The sequence below is a fragment of the Thalassophryne amazonica genome, chromosome 14 (assembly GCF_902500255.1).
Source record: "Thalassophryne amazonica chromosome 14, fThaAma1.1, whole genome shotgun sequence".
NCBI lineage: Eukaryota > Metazoa > Chordata > Actinopteri > Batrachoidiformes > Batrachoididae > Thalassophryne > Thalassophryne amazonica.
Window position 1 is genome coordinate 78569212 of NC_047116.1, and position 23627 is coordinate 78592838.

The following is a 23627-nucleotide window of genomic DNA, read 5'->3' on the forward strand; positions in this document are numbered from 1 at the left end:
TCCATAAGCTGCTGTTCTATCTGAAGAGCAGCATCAGAAAACGAGCAGCTCACAAATGCTGGTTCAGTGCCCGATATAAGGTGCTGGTGGTTGAGCCAACCTGACATTCTGAATTAGAATCAAACTCCTGTATCATCTTCAATGCTTATTGAAGAAATCAAAGTGAAGAGCGAAAAATACAGACTACTTTTTAACCTTAGTTTAAAAATTTTTTAATTGTGGAAGCTTTTTCGAAACCTTGGTGGACTTCCCCAACCTTATACAGTAGTGTTCAGAATAATAGTGCTATGTAACTAAAAAGATTAATCCAGGTTTTGAGTATATTTCTTATTGTTACATGGGAAACAAGGTACCAGTAGATTCTCACAAATCCAACAAGACCAAGCATTCATGATATGCACACTCTTAAGGCTATGAAATTGGGGTATTAGTTAAAAAAAAAAAAAGCAGAAAAGGGGGTGTTCACAATAATACAACCCCTGGCAAAAATTATGGCATCACCAGCTTCAGAGGATGTTCATTCAGTTGTTTAATTTTGTAGAAAAAAAGCAGATCACAGACATGACACAAAACTAAAGTCATTTCAAATGGCAACTTTTTGGCTTTAAGAAACACTATAAGAAATCAGGAAAAAAAAAATTGTGGCAGTCAGTAACGGTTACTTTTTTAGACCAAGCAGAGAGAAAAAAATATGGACTCAATTCTGAGGAAAAAATTATGGAATGAAAAACAAAACGCTCCAACACATCACTAGTATTTTGTTGCACCACCTCTGGCTTTTATAACAGCTTGCAGTCTCTGAGGCATGGACTTGAGTGACAAACTACTCTTTATCAGTCTGGCTCCAACTTTCTCTGCTGTTGCCAGATCAGCTTTGCAGGTTGGAGCCTTGTCATGGACCATTTTCTTCAACTTCCACCAAAGATTTTCAATTGGATTAAGATCCAGACAATTTGCAGGCCATGACATTGACCCTATGTGTCTTTTTGCAAGGAATGTTTTCACAGTTTTTGCTCTATGGCAAGATGCATTATCATCTTGAAAAATGATTTCATCATCCTCAAACATCCTTTCAATTGATGGGATAAGAAAAGTGTCCAAAATATCAACGTAAACTTGTGCATTTATTGATGATGTAATGACAGTCATCTCCCCAGTGCCTTTACCTGACATGCAGCCCCATATCATCAATGACTGTGGAAATTTACATGTTCTCTTCAGGCAGTCATCTTTATAAATCTCATTGGAACAGCACCAAACAAAAATTCCAGCATCATCACCTTGCCCAATGCAGATTTGAGATTCATCACTGAATATGACTCCACAGTCCACAATTGCTTTTCTTTAGCCCATTGTAACCTTGTTTTTTTCTGTTTAGGTGTTAATGATGGCTTTCGTTTAGCTTTTCTGTATGTAAATCCCATTTCCTTTAGGTGGTTTCTTACAGTTCAGTCACATATGTTGACTCCAGTTTCCTCCCATTCGTTCCTCATTTGTTTTGTTGTGCATTTTTGAGACATATTGCTTTAAGTTTTCTGTCTTGACGCTTTGTCTTCCTTGGTCTACCAGTATGTTGCCTTTAACAACCTTCCCATGTTGTTTGTATTTGGTCCAGAGTTTAGACACAGCTGACTGTGAACAACCAACATCTTTTGCAACATTGCGTGATGATTTACCCTCTTTTAAGAGTTTGATAATCCTCTCCTTTGTTTCAATTGACATCTCTCGTGTTGGAGCCATGATTCATGTCAGTCCACTTGGTGCAACAGCTCTCCAAGGTGTGATCACTTCTTTTTAAATGCAGACTAACGAGCAGATCTTATTTGATGCAGGTGTTAGTTTGGGGATGAAAATTTACAGGGTGATTCCATAATTTATTCCTCAGAATTGAGTGATTCCATATTTGTTTCCCCTCTGCTTGGTCTAAAAAAGTAACCATTACTGACTGCCACAATTATTTTTCCTGATTTCTTATAGTGTTTCTTAAAGCCAGAAAGTTGCCATTTGAAATGACTAGTTTTGTGTCATGTCTGTGATCTGCTTTTTTTTTCTACAAAATTAAACAACTGAATGAACATCCTCCAAGGCTGGTGATTCCATAATTTTTGCCAGGGGTTGTAGTAGTGTGCCATTCAGTTAGTGAGTTTGTCAATTTTGTGGAACAAACAGGCGTGAATCAGGTGTCCCCTATTTAAGGATGAAGCCAGCACCTGTTGAACATGCTTTTCTCTTTGAAAGCCTGAGGAAAATGGGACGTTCAAGACATTGTTCAGAAGAACAGCATAGATGATTAAAAAGTTGATTGGAGAGGGGGTAAAAACGCAGGTGCAAAAAATAGGCTGTTCATCTACAATGATCTCCAATGCTTTAAAATGGACAAAAAGAAAAAAAAAAACAGACACGTGGAAGAAAACAGAAAACAACCATCAAAATGGATAGAAGAATAACCAGATTGGCAAAGGCTCACCCATTGATCAGCTCCAGAATGATCAAAGACGGTCTGGAGTTACCTGTAAGTGCTGTGACAGAAGACGCCTGTGTGAAGCTAATTTATTTGCAAGAATTCCCTGCAAAGTCCCTCTGTTAAATAAAAGACATGCAGAAGAGGTTACAATTTGCCAAAGAACACATCAACTGGCCTAAAGAGAAACGGAGGAATATTTTGTGGAGTGATTCTTTTTGGGTCCAAGGGCTGCAGACAGTTTGTGAGACGACCCCCAAACTCTGAATTCAAGCCACAGTTCACAGTGAAGCATGGTGGTGCAAGCATCATGATATGGGCATGTTTCTACTACTATGGTGTTGGGCCTATATATCGCATACCAGGTATCATGGATCAGTTTGGATATTTCAAAATACTTGAAGAGGTCATGTTGCCTTATGCTGAAGAGGACATGCCCTTGAAATGGGTGTTTCAAGACAATGCACACTAGTAAACAAGCAAAATCTTGGTTCCAAACCAACAAAATTAATGCTTTGCAGATGTGAAGAAATCATGAAAAACTGGTTATACAACTAAATACTAGTTTAGTGATTCACAGGATTGCTAAAAAAAAAAAGCAATTTGAACATAACAGTTTTGAGTTTGTAGTGTCAACAGTAGATGCTACTATTACTGTGGATGACATGACTGAGGTCAAGGAGCTTGTGAAGAAGTTTTTTTTGTTTGTTTGTTTGTTTGTTTGTTTTTTGCCACCCTGTTGGAAAATTAGCTAGGATGGCATCTTTATCTTGAGCTTTTCCAGCGGTAACAGCACTATTGTTCAACATATTCTTGGAAGTGTTGCTTCCAATGACAGAGGATGTCCCTCTTCAGTGTTTCACCATCAGATGAAAGCACTGGTGATATCCTACTTACCTAGGTCCAAACACTGCCCTCATAAAAGCCTTGTGTCCTTTCTGTCAGCAGCTGCTTGTAATGCATTTGCTTCTGATGCTCACTGGAATATCTTCATTGTGCAGGTTATGCAAGTCTTCACTAAGGAACTGGATATGGACTTCAAGTAAGGTTGAAAAAGTAATGTTTGTGAGTTTTCCATGAAGTCTCAATGTTGTTAGAGTTGACAGCAGATTCAAGCTTCTCTGAGAGTTGTAATCAACAGATTTTAAAGCCAACACATTGATCTTTTAGGGATTTATGAGTTCTAGAAATGCCTTTTTGTGTGATAGCTTGAAAAAATACTTTGCTACCTAAAAATGCATGATCAGAAAGAAAACAGGAGGAATGAAGGGACCGAGTGCTGAGAAGGTCCCTTAGATGGTGTCTACAGTTGAGTGTAGTCGATCATATGCCAATCATCAGATCTAGGGTATATCCAAGTGGTTTTATGATTTTTGGGCTGTTAGTAAAATGTATTTATAAAGCAAAGGTCAAATTCTTTGCAAAAGGAAAGCTTCACAATCCATTGAACTTCATAGAGCTAACACCATGGGAGCCAAGGACTTAGGTCCACATTTGATAGTCATTGCCCACGCGAGCATTAAAAGCTCACATGACAATTTTGTTCTTTATGGTACTTTTTGAAATGACACTGCGAAGCTGCTCATACGTAGAATGTCTCAAGCACAAGGTCGGAGTGACGGGTGTCATTCACAACATCCAATGTAAGTGGATGATGATGATTTCTCAATTTCTGATTTTGTGACTAAGCCTACACTTGATTAACAGCATTCTTCAATACTTTTACCAGCCCATAATATATCCTTCCCCTACTTCTTCCACTTGAGATGAACTAGAAAAGTGACTTTTGTATAGATAACCCTGTATCTATATAATGAGTTACAGATGAGAGATGGTCTGTGTTCTAGATTGGAATTGAAGTCTAACATTCCAAGACTCAAGATTGAACTTTATATGTTTGAACTTAAAATTTTGAGCATGTGGTTGGATAACCACAGAGCCGTGCTAGGCTGCCAACTAGGTGAGCTGAGAATTAATTTTTTTTTTTTTTGTGGGGCTTGTTTTCTCACCCTCTCTCCAGATTTGGGAAAGCAGTGGAACATTTAAAAAGACCAGCTTTGTCACCATTGGCAGACATAACACAATTGCTCAAAGTTTCTGCAAGGAGCTGCCATCACCTCGGTTGCAACAGTGTAGGATGCAAACCAGGGACTGCCAGTGATGTCTTTCACCTGTCACTGTCTCCATCTTGCCAGTGGACTTGGGAAGATTAAAAGACAATAGTTGAACTACCTGTGCAGAGAATTTGGTTATAGTCATGCTGATAAAAAGACTTGGTCCAAAAGTTTTAGTAACCCAATCAGCAGCATACTTCAGGTGCTTTGCTAATAGGAGTTCTCCATGTGCTAGATTAGTTGCCTTGGAGTAAGGCTAATGCTCCAGTCTAACCCAATCCCATTTGCCTATGGTTGGGACTCAGGTTCCTGGGTAGCAGAGGATGCCCATGCACCAACAGATTATGCAGGCCACAGCTATGGGGTCTATCAGGTTTCTCTCCGGGACCTCACTCTTTGCCTTTGGTTAAAGAACCTTGCCCTCAGTACAGTGGGGACTCAGACATCTCTATGCTGGATCATTTCCAGAGAAATATGCCACATGGTCAGCATGTAGCTGATGTTTCCTCGCAGTGCAAGTTTTACTCCTCCGGCTCTCCCTAAGTAACTGTTGGATTGACACAGTAATTCTAGCAGTACAAGTGGATCCGGCAAAGACATCTAGTTAGCACCAAAGATGTCCGGTCATCACCTTAGGTCACTGATTAGTGTCACTCTCAGAACCCTACAGTCAGACAGGATGACCCGAACCCTAAAGACTTGGACCTTTATTTTACTGCAAAGGTATGGGATTCTTCAATCTGCTGTCTAGGACCTCATGATCCATGTGTCTCTCACTCTCAAAGACCAAGGATCCAGACTAAGGTTTGTCATGGCAGAGAAATTAATGTTACTACAAGTTTGAAACTGCATTTCACATCATTTGTGATGACTGAGTCCATTACATCTGTGACCGGAGGACCTATCTTTGTGGCCGGGATTCGAACACCAGACTGCAGAACTGAAGACCAAAACTCTACCAGGTCAGCCAAAGGGGAATTCCCCAATAGCCAAGCTCGTAGGAACATCTTTTCAATTTGGACTTCACCTTGTTACACATCATTATAATCCTGGGTGTTAATCTTGATATGGGACAAGCACAAACCCATAAATGAGCCTGAAAATTTTGGAAAAACAAGTAAAGCCCAGTGATTCTAGAAACAGTGGTATGCACTTTTACGCTGTGTGCAAACCAGAACTTTTATAAAAGGTCACCGTGTTTCATATTTTACCCAGAACGTGCATTTGGTCGGCGTTTCCTTTTGACCGGTAGGTGTCGCTAGATGTCGATCTTTGAGCTCTAACTTTTTTCCTCGGCCATGCGACAGTTTTCCAAGTGCCATCATCATCCCTGGATGAAGTGCGCATGCGCACGACAATCCCATTCTTGTCCTGCAGGCAACATTCCGGGTGGAGAGAAAAAGAAAGAAGAGGCTTCAGGCCGTGAGTCTGTGTATTTACAAGAACCGAGCCGGAGCTGAATGTCCACGGCGGTTCCTCAGTAGGATATGGTAAGAGTTCACACAGGCTGGGATCGGCTCATTTTCTCGCCTCTTTGTCACCTTTTCTTCTCTTTGTTGTTGCCTCCTGCGTACTAAGGTTTCATTGAAAGGAAGGGCTTCGCTAGGGGCTAGCTTAGCTGTTATTCCCACACACTCCTCCGAGTGCCACAGGGGAAAGGTTAACCAGCTCCTGGAGGGAAAAAAAAGAAAACAAAGAAAAGGATTGTGTCATGGCCTCGGGGTTAAAAGAACGGGCAACGCTTTGTTTTCCAACTTAGCAGTCAGTGTTCGGAAGCTGTGAAGGTACAGCTAACAGTGATGGTCAGGCTAGCAAGAGCTCAGCTAACTGCATAAAAACAGAATGCCAGCACAACACAGAGCTTAAAAATGATGTTTTGGCAACATTGACAGTATTTTTCTCCTAATGACAGCCCTACGGCACTTTACTACATTCAGTACACACTTATTAACGTGTACTACATTAAAGGTGGTGCAGCTTCTTCAGCGTTTAACATTATTAAAGCCAAGGTTTGTCAGCATGGTCCCTCTTAAAAAGGTCTTAAAAAAGTCTGATGATTTAAAGGGAAGAGGCTGCTCTTATGGTGGGAGCTTCATAAGACGCATGTGATCTAACTGTTTGGAAGTGGACAGAATAAACAGTCACCACATGCTTATCATTTATTTATATGAAGGTGTGACTAAAGTTCAAACCCTTGTGTTCCCTTGGCAGCAGGTTAAGGTGCATTTACACATAAGCAAGACGCGTTACGAATGTCATTTTTCTGTCATTCGTGACACATTCTTGACATTCTTAATGTGACTTAACGCATCTGAATATGTTTCTTAATAGTGCGTGTTGGTGCGTGATATTCTTGATATTCGTGGAGCATGTTTTTGCCTGTCAAAAAAATCTTCCACGAATGTCACACACCATCCTCATTTCGTCTCATGTCGTGGAGGTCGCAACTGAGCGTGTTGATCCGTCTTGATGAGTATTGATCCTTAATAGAATGTGACAATGTTCGTAGTGGTTCCTGTGATGGTTCTTGGAGCCCAAACTGTCACGCGTTATTACGAAGTGACACGGAAACTGTCAAGTTTTGACATGACTTGTAATGCGGCGTCACATTTCACTGCGCGGCACGACAAATCAGTTTTCTGTCACGTGCGCACAATTAAACTCGGCTCCAAATGTCGTTCCACAGTTCCTGCTGAAGCTCCTCAGGATGCTCCTGCAGGTGTTCCACCTGCTGTTGTAACTGATGAGCGGGAGAATGAGTCTGAGCCAGAGGAACCAGAGGAGCGGGAGGAGTCTCACGTACAGCCAGACATCTCTTCACCTCCTCCAGTCTGGCGGAGGAAGAAGCGCGTGCACAATTAAACCCTGCTGTACCGCATTCAGTTTGATTGCTGACACCAAGTCGGCTAAAAGTCAAATTTCAGTGCTCTTCAGCGCGCTCCTGCAGGTGTTCTACCTGCTGCATGCGCCTGATGTTAGGGAAAATGCACAAGACGAGAGCCGCATGAAGCCACACATCTGGCTCTGTCCTCCTCCTCCTCTCTGCACCACTCCATGGCACAGAGCCCAACTACGCATGCAGTCACAAAGTTCTTCTGAAAAACTGGAGCGATCTGAATTCGGTTGGATGAATATGGGTGTGGAGACAATTCACCTCGTTCACAATGTGACAGAACTTAACGATGCGCTGTTACGCGCTATCACACGTAACAACGCGGAACACTATTCTTGACCGTGCGTAATGGTTCCTGATAATTCTCCGGCAACATGTGCCATTAATCGTAACGTGTGGTAACAGGTTGCAGCAGTTCCTGAGGACACCTGACGCCTCTGCCCCGAATCATCACATTCGTGATCAGCGGCCAAGAATGTGTACTTTGTGGCATTCGTGACTTGTCGTCGTTATGTGTAAACGCAGCATTAGGTGTGCATGTGAAGTTGTCATTGTGTACCAGAGGGGATTAAAGTGCACACTTTATTCAGAGCTTTAGTGTTTTGTTGTTATGTTGTTTGTAATGCTGAAGTTGCTGAAGACACCAGTGTCAGTAAGCCGCGTGCCATACGACAGCTAATAATAATTGTTCTGGATTAAAAGGAGAAGCCTGGCTTTCAGTGACTTCTGCACTCAGCCATCTGTAAGTAGTGTATCTGTGTGTGCTGAATGTGTAGACAGATTGCAGTGATGTTCATGTCTCTGAGTCCTTGGTCTTTGAGATTGAGAAATGCTTAGAAAGTGCATATGGACTGGAGTCAAGCCATCACTCGGCAGATATGTCTGATGATGCTGATACTTTTGCATGAGAATTTTGTTGTGACATGCTGATACCACGCCGTGACTGAAGGTGACAAGTGGATGTCTTTGGAACTGGGTCTATTTGGAGGATCCTTGTTTTTGATGTTGTCAAACAAACAGTTGGACCACTTGCCTTGTGAGAGAACCTTCATTCATTCATTCAATTTCTGTACCCATTTACTCCAGTCAAGGCTCACGATGGGTGGAGTGGGGGGCTGGAGCCTATCCCAGTAGTCATAAATTGAGAGGTGGGGTACAATCTGGACAGGACGCCAGTCTTTCGCAGGGCCACATATAGACAGACAAACTCATTCAGACTCACACTCACACCTACAGTCAAGAGCTGTGCCCTCTGCCAGACGTGATCAAGCTGTTCAACTTTGAACAAAACTGCAACAACGTTGCTATGGCTTCAAATTCTTACCCTGATGGAACAGTCAAACAAGTTTCAAGCCCTACTAGGAATACCCCATTTAAAGACGTTCAAACATGACTGAAACTGTTAAGACTACGAATACTCAGAAGTGACTGCGTAATGACCGTGATTTTGTGAATTGGGATAAAATTTTTGAACCATTCGAAAATTTGACCCAGATTTCAAAACTGGTGTCGATGATTGCCCTAACTACTACGTATACCAAGTAGAGCCCGACCGATATATCGGCCGGCTGATATAAGCCCTTTTCTAAGTAAGTAAGTAAGTAAGTAAGGTTTATTTATATAGCACCTTTCAAGATAGAAATCACAAAGTGCTTCACATAAGAACAGAGAAATTAAAAACAGCAGAAACATAAAACCATAAAAACTAGGTAAAAGCCAGCCTATACAAAAGGGTCTTTAGCTTCACTTTAAATGTTTCAACAGAGTCCACGGAGCGTAGGTCCAAAGGCAATGCATTCCACATTTTAGGTGCCACCACCTCGAAAGCACAGTCTCCCCTGGTCTTCAGTCTTGTCCTAGGCACAACCAATAGGCCCAGGTCCGAAGACCTCAGAGACCTACTTATCACATATGGATGTAATAGCTCGGTGATATAAGATGGCATTTGACCATGCAGACCTCTAAAAGTCAGTACTAGAATTTTAAATTGGAGTCTGAAATGGATGGGGAGCCAGTGCAAGGAGGAGAGGATTTGGGTTATATGTGACCTCTTTGATGACCTCGTCAGCAGCCTCACAGCCGCATTCTGAACCGTTTGTAAGCGGTCCAAAGAGGACTTGCTAAGGCTAAAAAATAGAGAGTTACAGTAATCCAAACGTGACACAAATGCATGAATGATCATCTCCATCTCCGCCCGAGACACAATGCTGCGCAGACGGGCAATATTGCGCAAATGGAAAAAACAAGACTGTGCCAGGCGGGTAACATACGCGTCAAAATTGAGGGAGTGATCGAACGTAACACCCAAGTTCCTCACTGCTGAGCGAACAAAAGGGGCCAGAGAACCAAGATTCCCAGCCACAGTGGGAACAAACTCGTCAGGGGCACAAACAAGGACCTCAGTCTTTGCTATATTTAAGGACAAATAGTTGGCCGCCATCCAGTCACCAATAACCTCAACACAGTTCTGAAGAGCAGATACCCTAGAGACTGTTTGAGGAGTGAATGAGATGTACAGCTGGATGTCATCCGCATAACAGTGGTAGGAGACATCTTTAAAACTACTCAAGACATGACCAAGTGGGAGCAAATATAGAGCAAACAATATAGGTCCCAGAACAGAACCCTGAGGCACACCACAGGATAGCATGGCAGAGGAGGACATAAATTTACCAGCAGCAACAGCGAAAGTCCTGTGTGAAAGATAAGACAAAAACCAGTCCAGAGCAGACCCAGAAATGCCCACCCAAGTCCTTAGTCTCTCAACTAAGACTCCATGATCCACCGTGTCAAAAGCTGCAGAGAGATCCAAAAGGACAAGCACAGAATATTCACCTGCATCTCTGCGCATTAAAATATCATTTGAAACACTGAGAAGGGCAGTTTCTGTAGAGTGCAAGTGGCGGAACCCAGACTGGAATTTATCAAGAATATTATGTTCAGCTAAAACCTCATTAAGCTGTTTGGCCACCACTTTCTCTAAGACTTGGGAAATAAAAGGCAACTTTGAAATTGGTCTAAAATTTTGAAGGAGTGAAGGATCAGCATTAGGCTTTTTTAAAAGAGGGTGAATAACTGCCTGTTTAAAATACTGAGGGACATAGCCAGAAAGCAGTGATCTATTTATTATCAATAAGACAACCGGGCCAATAGAATGGAAGACCTTTTTAAAAAAAGGAGGTAGGGACGATATCAAGTGGGCAGGAGGAAGGTTTCAATCTGTTCACCAGACCAGTGAGCTCTTTCAGTGATATAGGTTTAAAACTATCCAGAACTGATGGCCGGGTAAGATAGGGAACAGAAGAAGAAAGAGAGGGATTAATATTTGCCCTGATATCACGAATTTTGCTGATAAAAAAGGACAGAAAATTGTCACAGTCTTCATTTGACTGAATGATAGCAGCAGGAGATGCAGGTGTAACAATGTCTCTGATTGTGTCAAACAAAATTTTTGGATTCCGTCGGCTGTTAGAAATTAAAGTGGAAAAATAAGCAGCCCTCGCATCTTTCACTATATTATTAAAAGAGATTAAAAGCTCCTTTAAATGAAGGAGGTGGACCTGGAGCTTTGTAGATTTCCACAACCGCTCCACTTTCCGACATGATCTCTTAACACTACGAATACTGTCATTCATCCAGGGGGAGGAGTTATTCAGAGGGGCGTGTCTGGTTTTAAAAGGAGCCACTCTGTCCAAAATTGAGAGACAATGATGATTAAAAGAATTAACTAAAATATCAACATCATCTGAGCTAAACAACTCGAGGTTAAAAGCAGCAGAAAATACATCTGCAGTAAAATGATTAAAAATGCGAGAGCAGATCACAGGAGGAGCAGACGGACAATCCAGATTAAGAGACAAATTAAAAAGAATACAAACATGATCAGAAATAAAAATATCCTCAGAATAAATAGACTCAATATTAAGACCCAGAGTAAAAACAAGATCTAAAACATGACCTTTGCTGTGTGTGGGGCCAGACACGTGTTGGATCAAGTTGAAAGATTACATCAGACTGATGAATTTAGCAGCAGATTTATCAGAAGCATCATCAACATGGAAATTAAAATCACCAACAATTAAAAGTCTGGACAGCTTGAGAGTTGTAGATAAAAAGTCACTAAACTCCTTGAGGAAGGAAGTGCATTGACCAGGTGGACGATATATTAAAACACAATAAAAAGGATTAGTTCTCCCAACTTTTAAAATCAGTGATTCAAAAGATGGAAACGATTCTGAACTCACACGTCGACACACAAAGCTGGTCCTACAGACCGCAGCAAGTCCGCCACCACGTCCACACAAACGCGGTGAGCTGAAGAATCGGAAATTTTTGAGACAGAGTTCAATGAGGGGGGCGTGTTCATTTCCCTCTGCCAGGTTTCAGTTAGAAACAAATTCCAGGTCCTTGGAGCGAATATAATCATTCAAAATGAAAGTCTTGTTAGCAACGGAGCGTGCATTTAACAGCGCCATCCTGAGAGAAGCTGCAGCTGGATTCTCCACAGCAGACTGCCGGGGGAAGGCACACAGGACCCGCAGAGACGAACCACTTCGCCTGCGGGTTTCTAACGCCAGCGGGGGGGCGCACCACAGCCACGGGAAAATCAGGAAACACCTGACGGAGACAGCAGGGCCGCCGGTGATGATCCAGCGAGGGAGATGGGCCGTACATCCACACGTCCGGAGAAAGCAAGTTGATCAAACGGGATCGACGACATTTTCCCACAACTCCGCGTTTCCAAAACAGCATCAGCCTCACCTGCACACCGGCTCTTCTCCCCCGCCTTCGTCTGCGTCCGCGGGAGCTCCTGTAGCGCTGACTGGCGCTAGCATCACCGGCTAACGGCACAAACGGAGGCCACCGAAAGAGCTCATCACCAAAAGAAGACGAGAATGAAGCCCCATAGTTCTCCATAGAACCTCGGATATTGAGCAGAGCCTGACGGTCCTACACACAGCGAGCAGCAAGACCATCGTAGACCAGCAGGATGACAATCAACAACACATACACAACAGGTACGCGGACAGCAGCATTTTTTTCATCCAAATATCGTTATCGGAATCGGCCTCAAAAAATCCATATCGGTCGGGCTCTAATACCAAGTTTATTCAAGATTGACAAAGATGGATCATGAATTTATTATGATTCTTCAAAACACGCCCCAATTTGCTATTCAGGATTCAATTCAATTTTCATTTTATTTAATTTATAAGGCGCCAAATCACAACAAAGATGCCTCAAGGCGCTAAAGGGAAAGAAACGCGCTCTGTGGAATAGCCCCATAAAGGTCCTAATACACTGAACCTGCATGTCTGTGGAAGTGGGAGGGAGCTGGAGCACCTGGAGTGAACTCGTGCAAACATCTGGGAGAACATGCAAACTCCACACAGAAAGGACCAGGCAAGAAGTGATCCCAGGACCTTCTTACTATGAGGCAGCATTGCAGCCACCGTGCTGCTCTGTGAGAGAGCTTAAATAATAATAATAATAATACTGTAACACCTTTCAAGACAGGAGTCACAAGGTGCTTCACAGCAAAATAAAAACAAAACCAGAATAAAAAGACAAAAATATAAAAAATTTAGTAAATATCAGCTAAAATAAGCCAAACAATTGAATGCTACTCAAATGCCAATTTAAAAAGATGGGTCTTCAGATGCTTTTTAAATAAGTCTACTGAGTTCACAGATCATAAACTGGATGGCATAGAGTTCCAAATTCTAGGGGCCATGGCTGAAAAGGCTCTGTGCCCTTTAGTTTTTGATCTAGATGTAGAAACGGATAACAAGCTTTGTCAGAGGACCTCAAAGTCCTAGTGGTGATGTACACCTGCAAAGGTTCGCAAATATCAGCTGGTGATTCACCAGGCAGAACCTTAAATGTTGCAATGTAAACCTTAAACTGAATTCTGTATTGGATGGGGAGCCAGTGAAGTGAAATCAGCAGAGGTGTAACATGGAAGTGCTTGGAGGATCTAGCCAGGAGCCTAGCAGCAGCGTTTTGTACGAGCTGCACACAATCCAAAGAGGAGCAGCTACAACATTTTGGCGTTGTTGCACATTTCTCGAGGGACGATCCAGCACGCAGGTGCCTCAGTATTGAAGACTACAGCAGATGTGAAAGGCAAATGGGACACCTTATCTGTGTCAGATGGATGGCTGTATTTGGGAGGTGGAAATGGACCAGCTGTCTGTAGGCATGGGCCAGTCTGAGAATCAGCCTGTATGACCATCCAAAGCAAAATTATCACAGCAGTTAGTTGATCTGGAGTTGTTCTATATATCCAGTCAATAATGACTATGATCCTACTTGCTGGAGAAGCCAAAAGAAAAATTATTTTTAATAGTATAGCATTGTGTTACAAATTATTTGGCCAGGATGTGTCAGGACATTGATGAGCTGCAATGGCAACATCTAACGCAGCACCTAGAATAACATGTTATGAGACCTCAAGTAGCTTTTAGCGAAGCCCGGGAGTCATAGCTTTAACACCATACAAAGTGCTTGTTCATGTCACTGTTTGTCTTGGTAACAAGGTTATTTCTGTCACCAATGCTAGACATGCTAACTATCATAACTGGTTGCAAACGTTCATTTCAAGACAGCATTAACTTGTATTTGGTAAAGAGTGATGGATGAAGATGTGAAGTCTTAATGATAACACCTCCTCTGGCAGCCACTCTTTGCAAGCACGTCTTGCATGTCAGACGTCGCGGCTGTCTGTGTTGGTACCTGAAAAATTCCCATAAAGCCCACAACTTCTTTTTCAACAGGAGGGTTCATGTCCTTCCACCGTTATACGCAACAGATATAGTAGTGCTTCCACCAACCGGAGGGTGAGGAGTCATGTTTCTCTGTGCTGCAGATGACCTGAAGAATTCCTGCACTTTCTCTTGGACAAGTCATAATTTAACAACTCATACCACAGGAACGGTATGATGGAAATTTTTAGCGGTTTTGAAACTGTGACGTTCTCAAATCACAATATACTTTGAAACCAGAAACCACCCCATGCCCAGTTGCCTGCTTGAGTAGTTATCGTCCAGGACTCTGGGAGGTTCTGTAGTGTGTTGAATGTGGCGACGCACAGCCACAGCATGTGCTCCCAGACCTGACCTGGACTTTTGCAAACTGGAAAAGCTTATATCAAGGCTAACTTGTTTGTCTTAAATTTAAACGTAACTGCTTCTGAAAGTGAGAACACGACTGTGGCAAATGCATAAGAGCTGTTACTGTGCTCTTGTACAACCCCAATTCCAATGAAGTTGGGACATTGTGTAAAATATAAATAAAAACAGAATACAATGATTTGCAAATCCTCTTTGGAAAAACTATTAAAAAAATATTTGCACAAAAACTTTATAGTTTTTGTGCAAATATTTTCTCATTTTGAAATGGATGCCTGTAACACGTTTCAAAAAAGCTGGGACAGTGGTGTGTTTACCACTGTGTTACATCACCTTTCCTTCTAACAACACTGAATAAGCATTTGGGAACTGAGGACACTAATTTTTTAGTGTCATGATTGGGTATAAATGAGCATCCCCAAAAGGCTCAGCCGTTCACAAGCAAAGATGGGGTGAGAATCACCACTTTGTGAACAACTGCGTGAAAAAATAGTCCAACAGTTTAAGAACAATGTTTCTGAACGTTCAGTTGTAAGGAATTTAGGGATTCCATCATCTACAGTCCATAATATAATCAGAAGATTCAGAGAACTTGGAGAACTTTCTACACGTAAGCGGCAAGGCCGAAAACCAACATTGAATGCCTGTGACCTTCGATCCGTCAGGCGGCACTGCATTAAAAACTGACATCAATGTGTAAAGGAGAACATGCAAACTCCACGCAGAAAGGCCACAGGTTCGACTCGAACCTATGACCTTCTTGCTGTGAGGCAACAGTGCTAACAACTAAGCCACCGTGCTGCCCTCCTTCCCGCACTGTTTATTAAATTTCAGTAAATCTACAAAAGATAGTATTAAACCATATGAAGATGTGACATTTACAGAGGTTGACCAATTTGTAAGTTGAGGTGTTTGATCACAAAACACTTACTGCCACGATATACATACAGTACCTGCAAGCAGTATGCCATTTTGTGAGCTTGATCACAAATCTCAAATTAAATGTTGTTTATCCTTGAAGGACTGCAAATGAATTGCTAATGAATTGACCGTGGTGTGTTGTCTGTTCTCCATTTCGCTCCTTTAGGGCTCTTCAGGGCAGAAACCCTGACAAGACATGGAGCTCTGAGTCAGTCCTAACCATCCGGCTACATTTGTTGCCTCTTCTCGCTGCTCTCCAAGCCATTTCCTCTACCCATGCTGTAGCGGTTTGGCTCAGACTCATCTAAGAGAAGAAGAGGGGGTGCAGAAGAGAGTAGGAGGGAGCAGAAAACTTGCCACAGCTGCTGTCCAGACACACACATGCTGCATTGCTGCCATTCCCCAAACTCTGCTCCTTCCATCCTGAGGACATGGCCATTAGCTAGCCAGCTAGCTAGCAGTTGGCACAAACGGAAGGCTTGTCCTCTGGGATAAAAACACAAGCAGATTGACTGCACTTACTTGTTTCCCCTGGTCCCCCCTCCCCTTTTCTGGATATATCCCCCCCACATACCTGGGCACAATAACTGTAATTCCTGCTGGTTTTAGCAGCAGAGGACTGGTTGTACCTGGTCACTCAATCATTCCACCCTGCAGACTGAAGAAGGAAGGATTTCCCTGAGGCCAGTGCAATGGAGCCCAATATGGAGAACTGTCTAGCTCAGGTCCTGCAGAAGGACGTCGGTCGACGCCTGCAGGTGGGGCAAGAAATTATTGACTATATTTTGGATAAGGAGAAATCCCATGACCTTGAGCAGGATCAGACGGTTCTGGACAAAATGGTTGATGGTATTGCCAGCTCCTGGGTCAACTCAAGCAACTTCAAGGTAAATTTCTCTGATGTGATGGAAAACAACAGTGATTATGGGGTTATGTCAATTTGGACTGAATTTGTAAAGCTTTTGCTTCTTAAAAATAGATTTGTCAGTGTTTTTTTGGGTCTGTGTTGTGTTTATGAATTTGAGAAAGAGCGTTCCTGCAGTCAGGGTCCACTGTTGATTTCTCTTATGCTTAACAGCTTGCAAAAAGTGCTGTCTTAATTTTATTAGAAAACCATATCATGGCTCATTGAAAGCATAATATAAACTCATGTAGGGCTGAAAGATTTGTTTTTAAATTGAACCTACATGTATAATTATGCTCTAACTTGGAATATTAACAGTGTCATAACAGCCTGTAAAATGAAGAGGTTAGCTGTGTGTGTGCACATTGTTTCAGAAGTACCATATATTAGTTTCTGAAAGGGCGCTATCATTAGCTTGGTAGCTGCTGGATCGCCCGCCATAGTCACTAGATTTCTGTGTTTAATGTCTGTCACTGTTTTGAACTCATCGTGAATGTTGTGAATCAGTGCATTAAGCAGCTTGTCCCTTCAGTCTGTGGTGCTAATGTGAGCAAAAGTAACATTAGATCGTGCAGCTGAAATGCAGAGTTGTCAGCAAGAGTAGTGGTTATCAGTCAGATAATTTAACGTTTTCTGTCACACTTTCAGATGGGACTAACCAGCACTGTCATGGAGACATTTATGAAGCTTTTATTAAAAATAATTAAATGTTGCTTTTCAATGTCCTGGCTTTCTTGGGGCGGGGTTGCATGTAGTATGGGGTGTATGTATGTTACATCATTACAGGTTTGTAAATTTTTTTAAATACCTGCAATATGTATTTTTAAAATGCAATCCAGGCAAAATTTAATTAAACAGACTGTTTTTATTTGTCAGCACAGAGCTAAATCTCATTTTTCCTGATGTGATGGATTGTGCTTGTATTGAGAGTCTAATCTCTGCCATAAATTTGTCTGACCCTTAATCATGATGTTTTGTCAGTGGCCGTCCACAAGTTGCTTTCTCTGCATAATGTTTGCTAAGGCAACCGTTTCATGTGTGGATATGCTGCTTTTGCTTTATGAAGACCTGCAAATTTCAGAGATCTGCCCCTGCAAACCCGAGCCTGCTCTCTGCGCCCTACATAGCTCAATGAGGGCATTGACTGTCTGCAGCCTCTGTGCTGTGATGCTGTGCTGACCTGGATGGTGTGATGTGCTGCTCATCATACTCACCCGTAGCAGCACATGTATAATTTCAGTCCCGTATGCAGAGCAGGTAGCCCAGTGGATAAGGAGCTGGCTTGCCAATATGTAGACCTGGGTTCATATCCCGCTCGTGCTACTTGTCTTTGTCCGCGAAAAAGACACTTATTGGCATTTTGTCAGCCTGCCCAGCTGTAAATGGGTGCTGGGCGTAGATGGGGAATTGACTGGCGTCCCGTCCAAGGGAAGTCATGGACTCTTCTCTACCTCACACTAAGGAATCTGGAGATAAGCACAAACAATAACAGCCCTCAGGGACTATATAGGACTTGCATAGTGTATGTCCATCTGTCATTGTGTGAACAATACATTTTCAGGCCTCTCCCCAGAATTTTAGACCACGATGGTGCTAGAGGTCAGTCTACATGTTTGTTTGATAAGATTACTAACCCCAAGATCCTTAATCATTTTCATATTTATAACTTGGGCGGCACGGTGGCTTGGTGGTTAGCACTGTTGCCTCACAGCAAGAAGGTTGTGGGTTTGCTTCCCACGTGGTCCTTTCTGTGTGGAGCTTGCATGTTCTCCCTGTGTTCGTGTGGGTTTCTTCTGAGTGTTCTGGTGTCCCAGTTGATCTTCTCCCCTGTATATCTTACCCCCCACCCCCTGCATAACAAGCCTGCTGCAGCATTATCACACATTTCATCCTACCCAGATTTATACATGGCTGACAGAGTGGAAACAACATTGATATTACATGTCTCAGTGATGTGGTCTTGCCCTGGACTGATTGTAGGCCATTTCATAGAAAACCTATTACCATCTTGAACGTTTCTGTGTAGGCTCTCAGTTGTCCAGATGGTTTCCATAGTAGAGAAGCTTGAATCTTCGACTGGACTGGGTTGCTTGACGCGAGGACGTTTCGCTTCAAATCGCAGAAGCTTCCTCAGCCAAAAATTTCTTGCTCTGGTGGTCTGACTTCTGTCTTGACTCTTGTAGAGAAGAATAATCAAGAAGTCACAAAAGCTGGAGTTTTAAACCTAACCAGACCCCTCCTACCGAGAGGCAGACTGCTATAGGCTGGTGACTAAACAATAGCTCTAATTAGCACCTATTGTGCTCTAGTTAACACCCTCCTAATGACAGGGCAGCTGTCCCTCTCCTGATGGCTCCCTTGACGACTCTGCTGATGACGTGAATGACTCATTACCATGAACAAAAGACTGAAACTGCTTTGACCTGAGTAGCCCATTGTAAACAGGGGATAAAGCGTGTCTCAGACCCCCTCCCCGGTTAAGGCTAGGTTTCAAACGTTTCACAAAGAATGCCTCCTTGACCCCTCTCTCAAACCATTTCTTCTCTCTGGCTAATATTTTAACTTCCTTGTCCTCAAACGTGTGGTTAGTGTCTTTAAGGTGGAGATGAACTGCAGACTGAGGACCACTGGCGCCCGCTCTGTGGTGCTGGTATAGCCTTTTGTGTAAAGGTTGCTTAGTCTCACCTATGTAGTGTTTGTTACAGTTTCCTGACATCTGATAGAATACACTACATTGCTCTGTTTGTAACTATGGATCCTGTCCTTAGGGTGAACTAATTTCTGATTCAAGGTGTTAACCGGTTTAAAGTAAACTGGGATTTTGTGCTGTCTGAAGATCCTCTGTAGTTTTTCCCCTACTCCTGCTAAATAAGGGAGAGACACTCCTCTTCTTCTTGTCTCCGTCTCCTGTCTATCTGGCCTCTTTGTTCTCTGGGACTTCTGCACTTTGTCCAGGGACCATCGTGGGTACCCACATACTGTGAGGGCTTTCCGGACAACCGGAAAGCCCTCACGGTATGTGGGTACTGGATACCAGTATGTTGTACCGGATACTTTTCTAACAGACCTCGTATTAGGAGTTTTGGAGCTTTGCCAAACCATAAGCCCAGGCACTCTGTGAAATCTTCAGTCTGCGGACAGGACATTTTTTTTTTCCGTATTGCACATTTCATTTGCACTTTTTATTGCTATGATGTATTCAGTGCTTAGTGTATATTGCTACATTCCTTACAGAGCAGGTCAAACCAAAGTCAAATTCCTTGTTTTCTGTGGATACTTGGTGAATAACAAAGCCTTTGAAAAAACGGCTGTGGAGTGCAACATTTCCACAACAGCTGCACTGATGAATGAAGTCTACAGCCTGTTGATAAAAACTCTTATCAAATCTGAATGTAGCCCTTTTTTTGAATAGTTAAACATGATTAATTTAAAGTGCGCTTCCTTTCGCATCATCTGCGGAGGTGGAGAGCAGCCAGTGGAGCAAACCACGTAAAAAAAAAAAAAAAAATAAATAAATATATATATATATATATATATATATATATATATATATATAAAACACACTGCTTCACTTTAAATGCATAATAAGTCCGTTTCAGACGTTCAGCACAGGCTTTATTTTACTCAGCATGTGGCTTTGTAAACTTGTAGCATTGCCTGCTACATTGATTAGCGCTTACAGGGGAGGTGATGGTCTAGTGGTTAAGGTATTGGGCTTCAAATCCTCACCTGACTGGAAAATCACTAAGGACCCTTGGGCAAGGCCTTTAATCCCCTATTGCTCCCGGTAATGAGCGCCTTGTATGGCAGCACCCTGACATCGGGTGAATGTGAGGCATAATTGTAAAGTGCTTTGAGCATCTATATAAATGCAGTCCATTTACATTAGTTATGGGCATGCTCTACTGTCTTCTTCACGGTTTTTTGTGGGAGCATTACAGTGCCACCTACAGGCCTGGCATATGTACTACAGCTTTAAAACGAAGCTTCGAGGCAAAGAATTTGCCCGGAACATTTTTTGTAATCGAATTATTCGAATTACTCGATTAATCATTTCAGCCCTAATATCAATGGAGCGAGGGGGAGGGGCCACTTCTCAAACTGAATGAGCCTCGAAGTGTGAATGTTGCTTTCAGAGCAGGAGAGAACAAACACACAGTCAACTTCATAGTGTAATAGCAGACAGAAATTGCTTTGAGATGAACACAAAATGCATAGACCATTTTGTATATATTGTTCACAATGTGCATTTGTGTTTATTTATAAAGTGTCAAAACAGTTGTTTATTATAGTTTGCTGTGTGTTTTGAATAAATGTGTGTGGAACATTATTTCCCGCTTTACTTTTTCCTTTCTTAGGGGTGGTGGCCAAGTGGTTAATGTGCTTGGTTTCAGTTCAGAAGGCTCCGGGCTCAAATCCCACCCCTGCCACATTTCTCCATGTAATGTGGAGTTGCATCAGGAAGGGCATCCAGCGTAAAACCTGTGCCAATTCATCATGCAGATCCACCTTGGATTTGCTGTGGCGACCCCGAGTGCTAAACAAGGGAGCAGCCAAAGGGACTTACTTTTTTACTTTTTCCTTTCTCATTTCTGATTGTAAACCTGTATTACACTTATAAAACATAACTATAGCATATATATTTTGAAAGTACAGGTTGTCCTGAAAAAAGAGACCTAAAACATGATTGTGGAATGCAGGGAGAGCTATTAACAGCAGTAATAAAACATTTATGCCAGGCGAGTGAACTGTCCAAAAAATGGCCTCGGACCCCAGAGGGTTAACCACTGAATCTGAAACATGACGGTAGATGCGTGAAACGACATAGAATAAGTCTCTTTGCCAAAGGGTATTCCATGTGACGTCAGTGACCCTGTGGCCTTGGCGGAGGTTTGCGCTCTCCGAGTGATTCTAGTTGTAGAGTATATTTGGAAGGTGGATTTAAAGATACTTCAGAATAGGAAATATTACTATTGTTGATAGCTATAGATACATACAGAAAGAATACTAATAAGACATCCATGAAATAAAGAGTTTAAAGGTTGCTCTATCTTGATTGGGCCTTAATAAGGTTTGGGTACGCTTTAATCAGTGCTGCCCTGTAGGAATGTTGCCTTTCAGGGGTGGGGTGGGGGGTATACTGTTACACCAGCTTCCTCCCACTTCCAGAGACATGCAAGCCAGTCCGTTAGCTCGCTTCAACTGGCTGGCTCGCTGTTTCTTCTCTTTAACATACACAGCAGGCTGAGGGGTGTGGCCATACCTCCTGTACTGAGACAGAAGTCCATGCCTCCTCGAACACAGATCATAAAACGACATCCACCAATCCAGTCCCCGATCACCGCCAAAGTTCAGTGTCTTCCATGCCCTAATATCTATTTGTGGTGCAAATTTGGTGAGAATCTGTGAAGTAGTTTTGATGCAGTCCTTCAAAGCCTACAGTGAGGCAAATAAGTATTTGATCCACTGTCAGAAAATCACATTGTATGATTTTTAAATAATTAATTTGCATTTCATTGTATGAAATAAGTATTTGATACAATAGAAAAACAGACCTGAATATTTGGTACAGAAACCTTTGTTTTCAGTTACAGAGGTCAGACATTTCCTGTAGTTATTAACCAAGTTTGCACACACTGCAGCAGGGATTTTGATCCACTCCTCCACACAGATCTTCTCCAAATCTTGGAGATTTTGAGTTTCAGCTCCCTCCAAAGATTTTCCATTAAGTTCAGGTCTGGAGATTGGCTCGGCCACTCCAGGACCTTGAATTGCTTCTTATGGAGCCCCTCCTTAGTTGCCCTGATTGTGTGTTTTGGGTCATTGTCGTGCTGAAAGACCCAGCCATGACCCATCTTCAATGCTCTTACTGAGGGAAGGAGGTTGTTTGCCAAAAACCCGCGATACATGACCCCATCCATCCTCCCTTCAATACGGTGCAGTTGTCCTGTCCCCTTTGCAGAAAAACACCCCCAAAAAGGATGTTTTCACCCCCATGCTTCACAGGTGGGACAATGTTCTTGGGGTTGTTCTCAACCTCCAAACACAGCGAGTGGAGTTGATACCACAAGCTCTATTTTGGTCTCATCTGACCATATTCCCTTCTCCCATGCCTCCTCTGGATCATCCAGATGGTCACTGGTGAATTTCAATCGGGCCTGGACACGTGCTGGCTTGAGCAGGGGGACCTTGCTTGCCCTGCAGGATCTTAAACCTGACGGCGTAGTGTGTTACTACTAATGTACTAATGTAATCTTTGTGATTGTGGTCCCATCTCTCTTCAGGTCATTGACCAGGTTCTCCTGTGTAATTCTGGGCTTTCTCAGTATTGGGCACAGTTCCGCTAATCCGCTAATCAGCAAAGCTAACTAGTAGGTGATCGTATACTTATTTCATGCAATAATATACAAATAACAAATGTTTATGCGTGCAATGGTACAAATATTTCAATTCGGTGATAGTGATTGATTGGTATGTTCCAGCTTTCACCTCATGAAATATTCATTCCATTGAAAGAATGTCAAAACATTGATTATTTGTTTTATATAATAGCTAAAAATAGATCCTTGTAATTTTATATTATATTAATTTACAAACAACAGAAAAAGGACATATATTTTGGTACCTCCTCAGTGAGGGTTGTACTGAAAGGCGCAGGACACGCAGGAGCCGAAAATATCACAAGAGTGTGCAGGAGAGCTGAAAAAATAAAAAAACGCTAATGGCTGCTATTTTGCTGTACTACGTTACTAAGCCATATATACTGATGGGGGAATAAATATAAGTGTAAAGATGATTGTATATATAATCAGAGCAGTAAACTGACCAGTCTGTGTGAACGCCGCGCATTGACTCCTCATGTGCAGTTATTTCCACCTGCTGCAGCTGCTGTTGATCCACATCATGAATTCTGCCTTCCAGAACAGTTCTTATATAATCATCTGAATCATCTACATGTTGTCAACCTGCTTCCACATGCACAGAAGAGCTGGATTGTCTTTCCTACATTCATATTGTTATATTCAATAAGAAATAATAAGCACCAGGGGGCCAAAACATCACCATCGGAGTGCGCAGGATGCCTGGAAAAACCCACCACTGTGATTCTGATTATTTTTATTTTAGAAACAACTGTTAATAAAAAATCATAAACGCAGACACAAGGCCAAAATATCGCCATCAGAGTGTGCAGGACAAGTGGGAA

At 42.4% G+C, this 23627-nt stretch overlaps 1 protein-coding gene across 1 annotated transcript in view; it reads left to right on the top strand.

The window, feature by feature from the left end:
* The first annotated feature begins 5910 nt into the window (after positions 1 to 5910).
* Positions 5911 to 23627, top strand: part of clasp1a (cytoplasmic linker associated protein 1a) — a 234507-nt gene continuing 216790 nt past the window's right edge. Inside the window, 2 exon segments of the mRNA XM_034187292.1 lie at positions 5911 to 6065; positions 15686 to 16406. Of these exon segments, the coding sequence (XP_034043183.1) occupies positions 16212 to 16406 (195 nt within the window). The 5' untranslated portion in view covers positions 5911 to 6065; positions 15686 to 16211.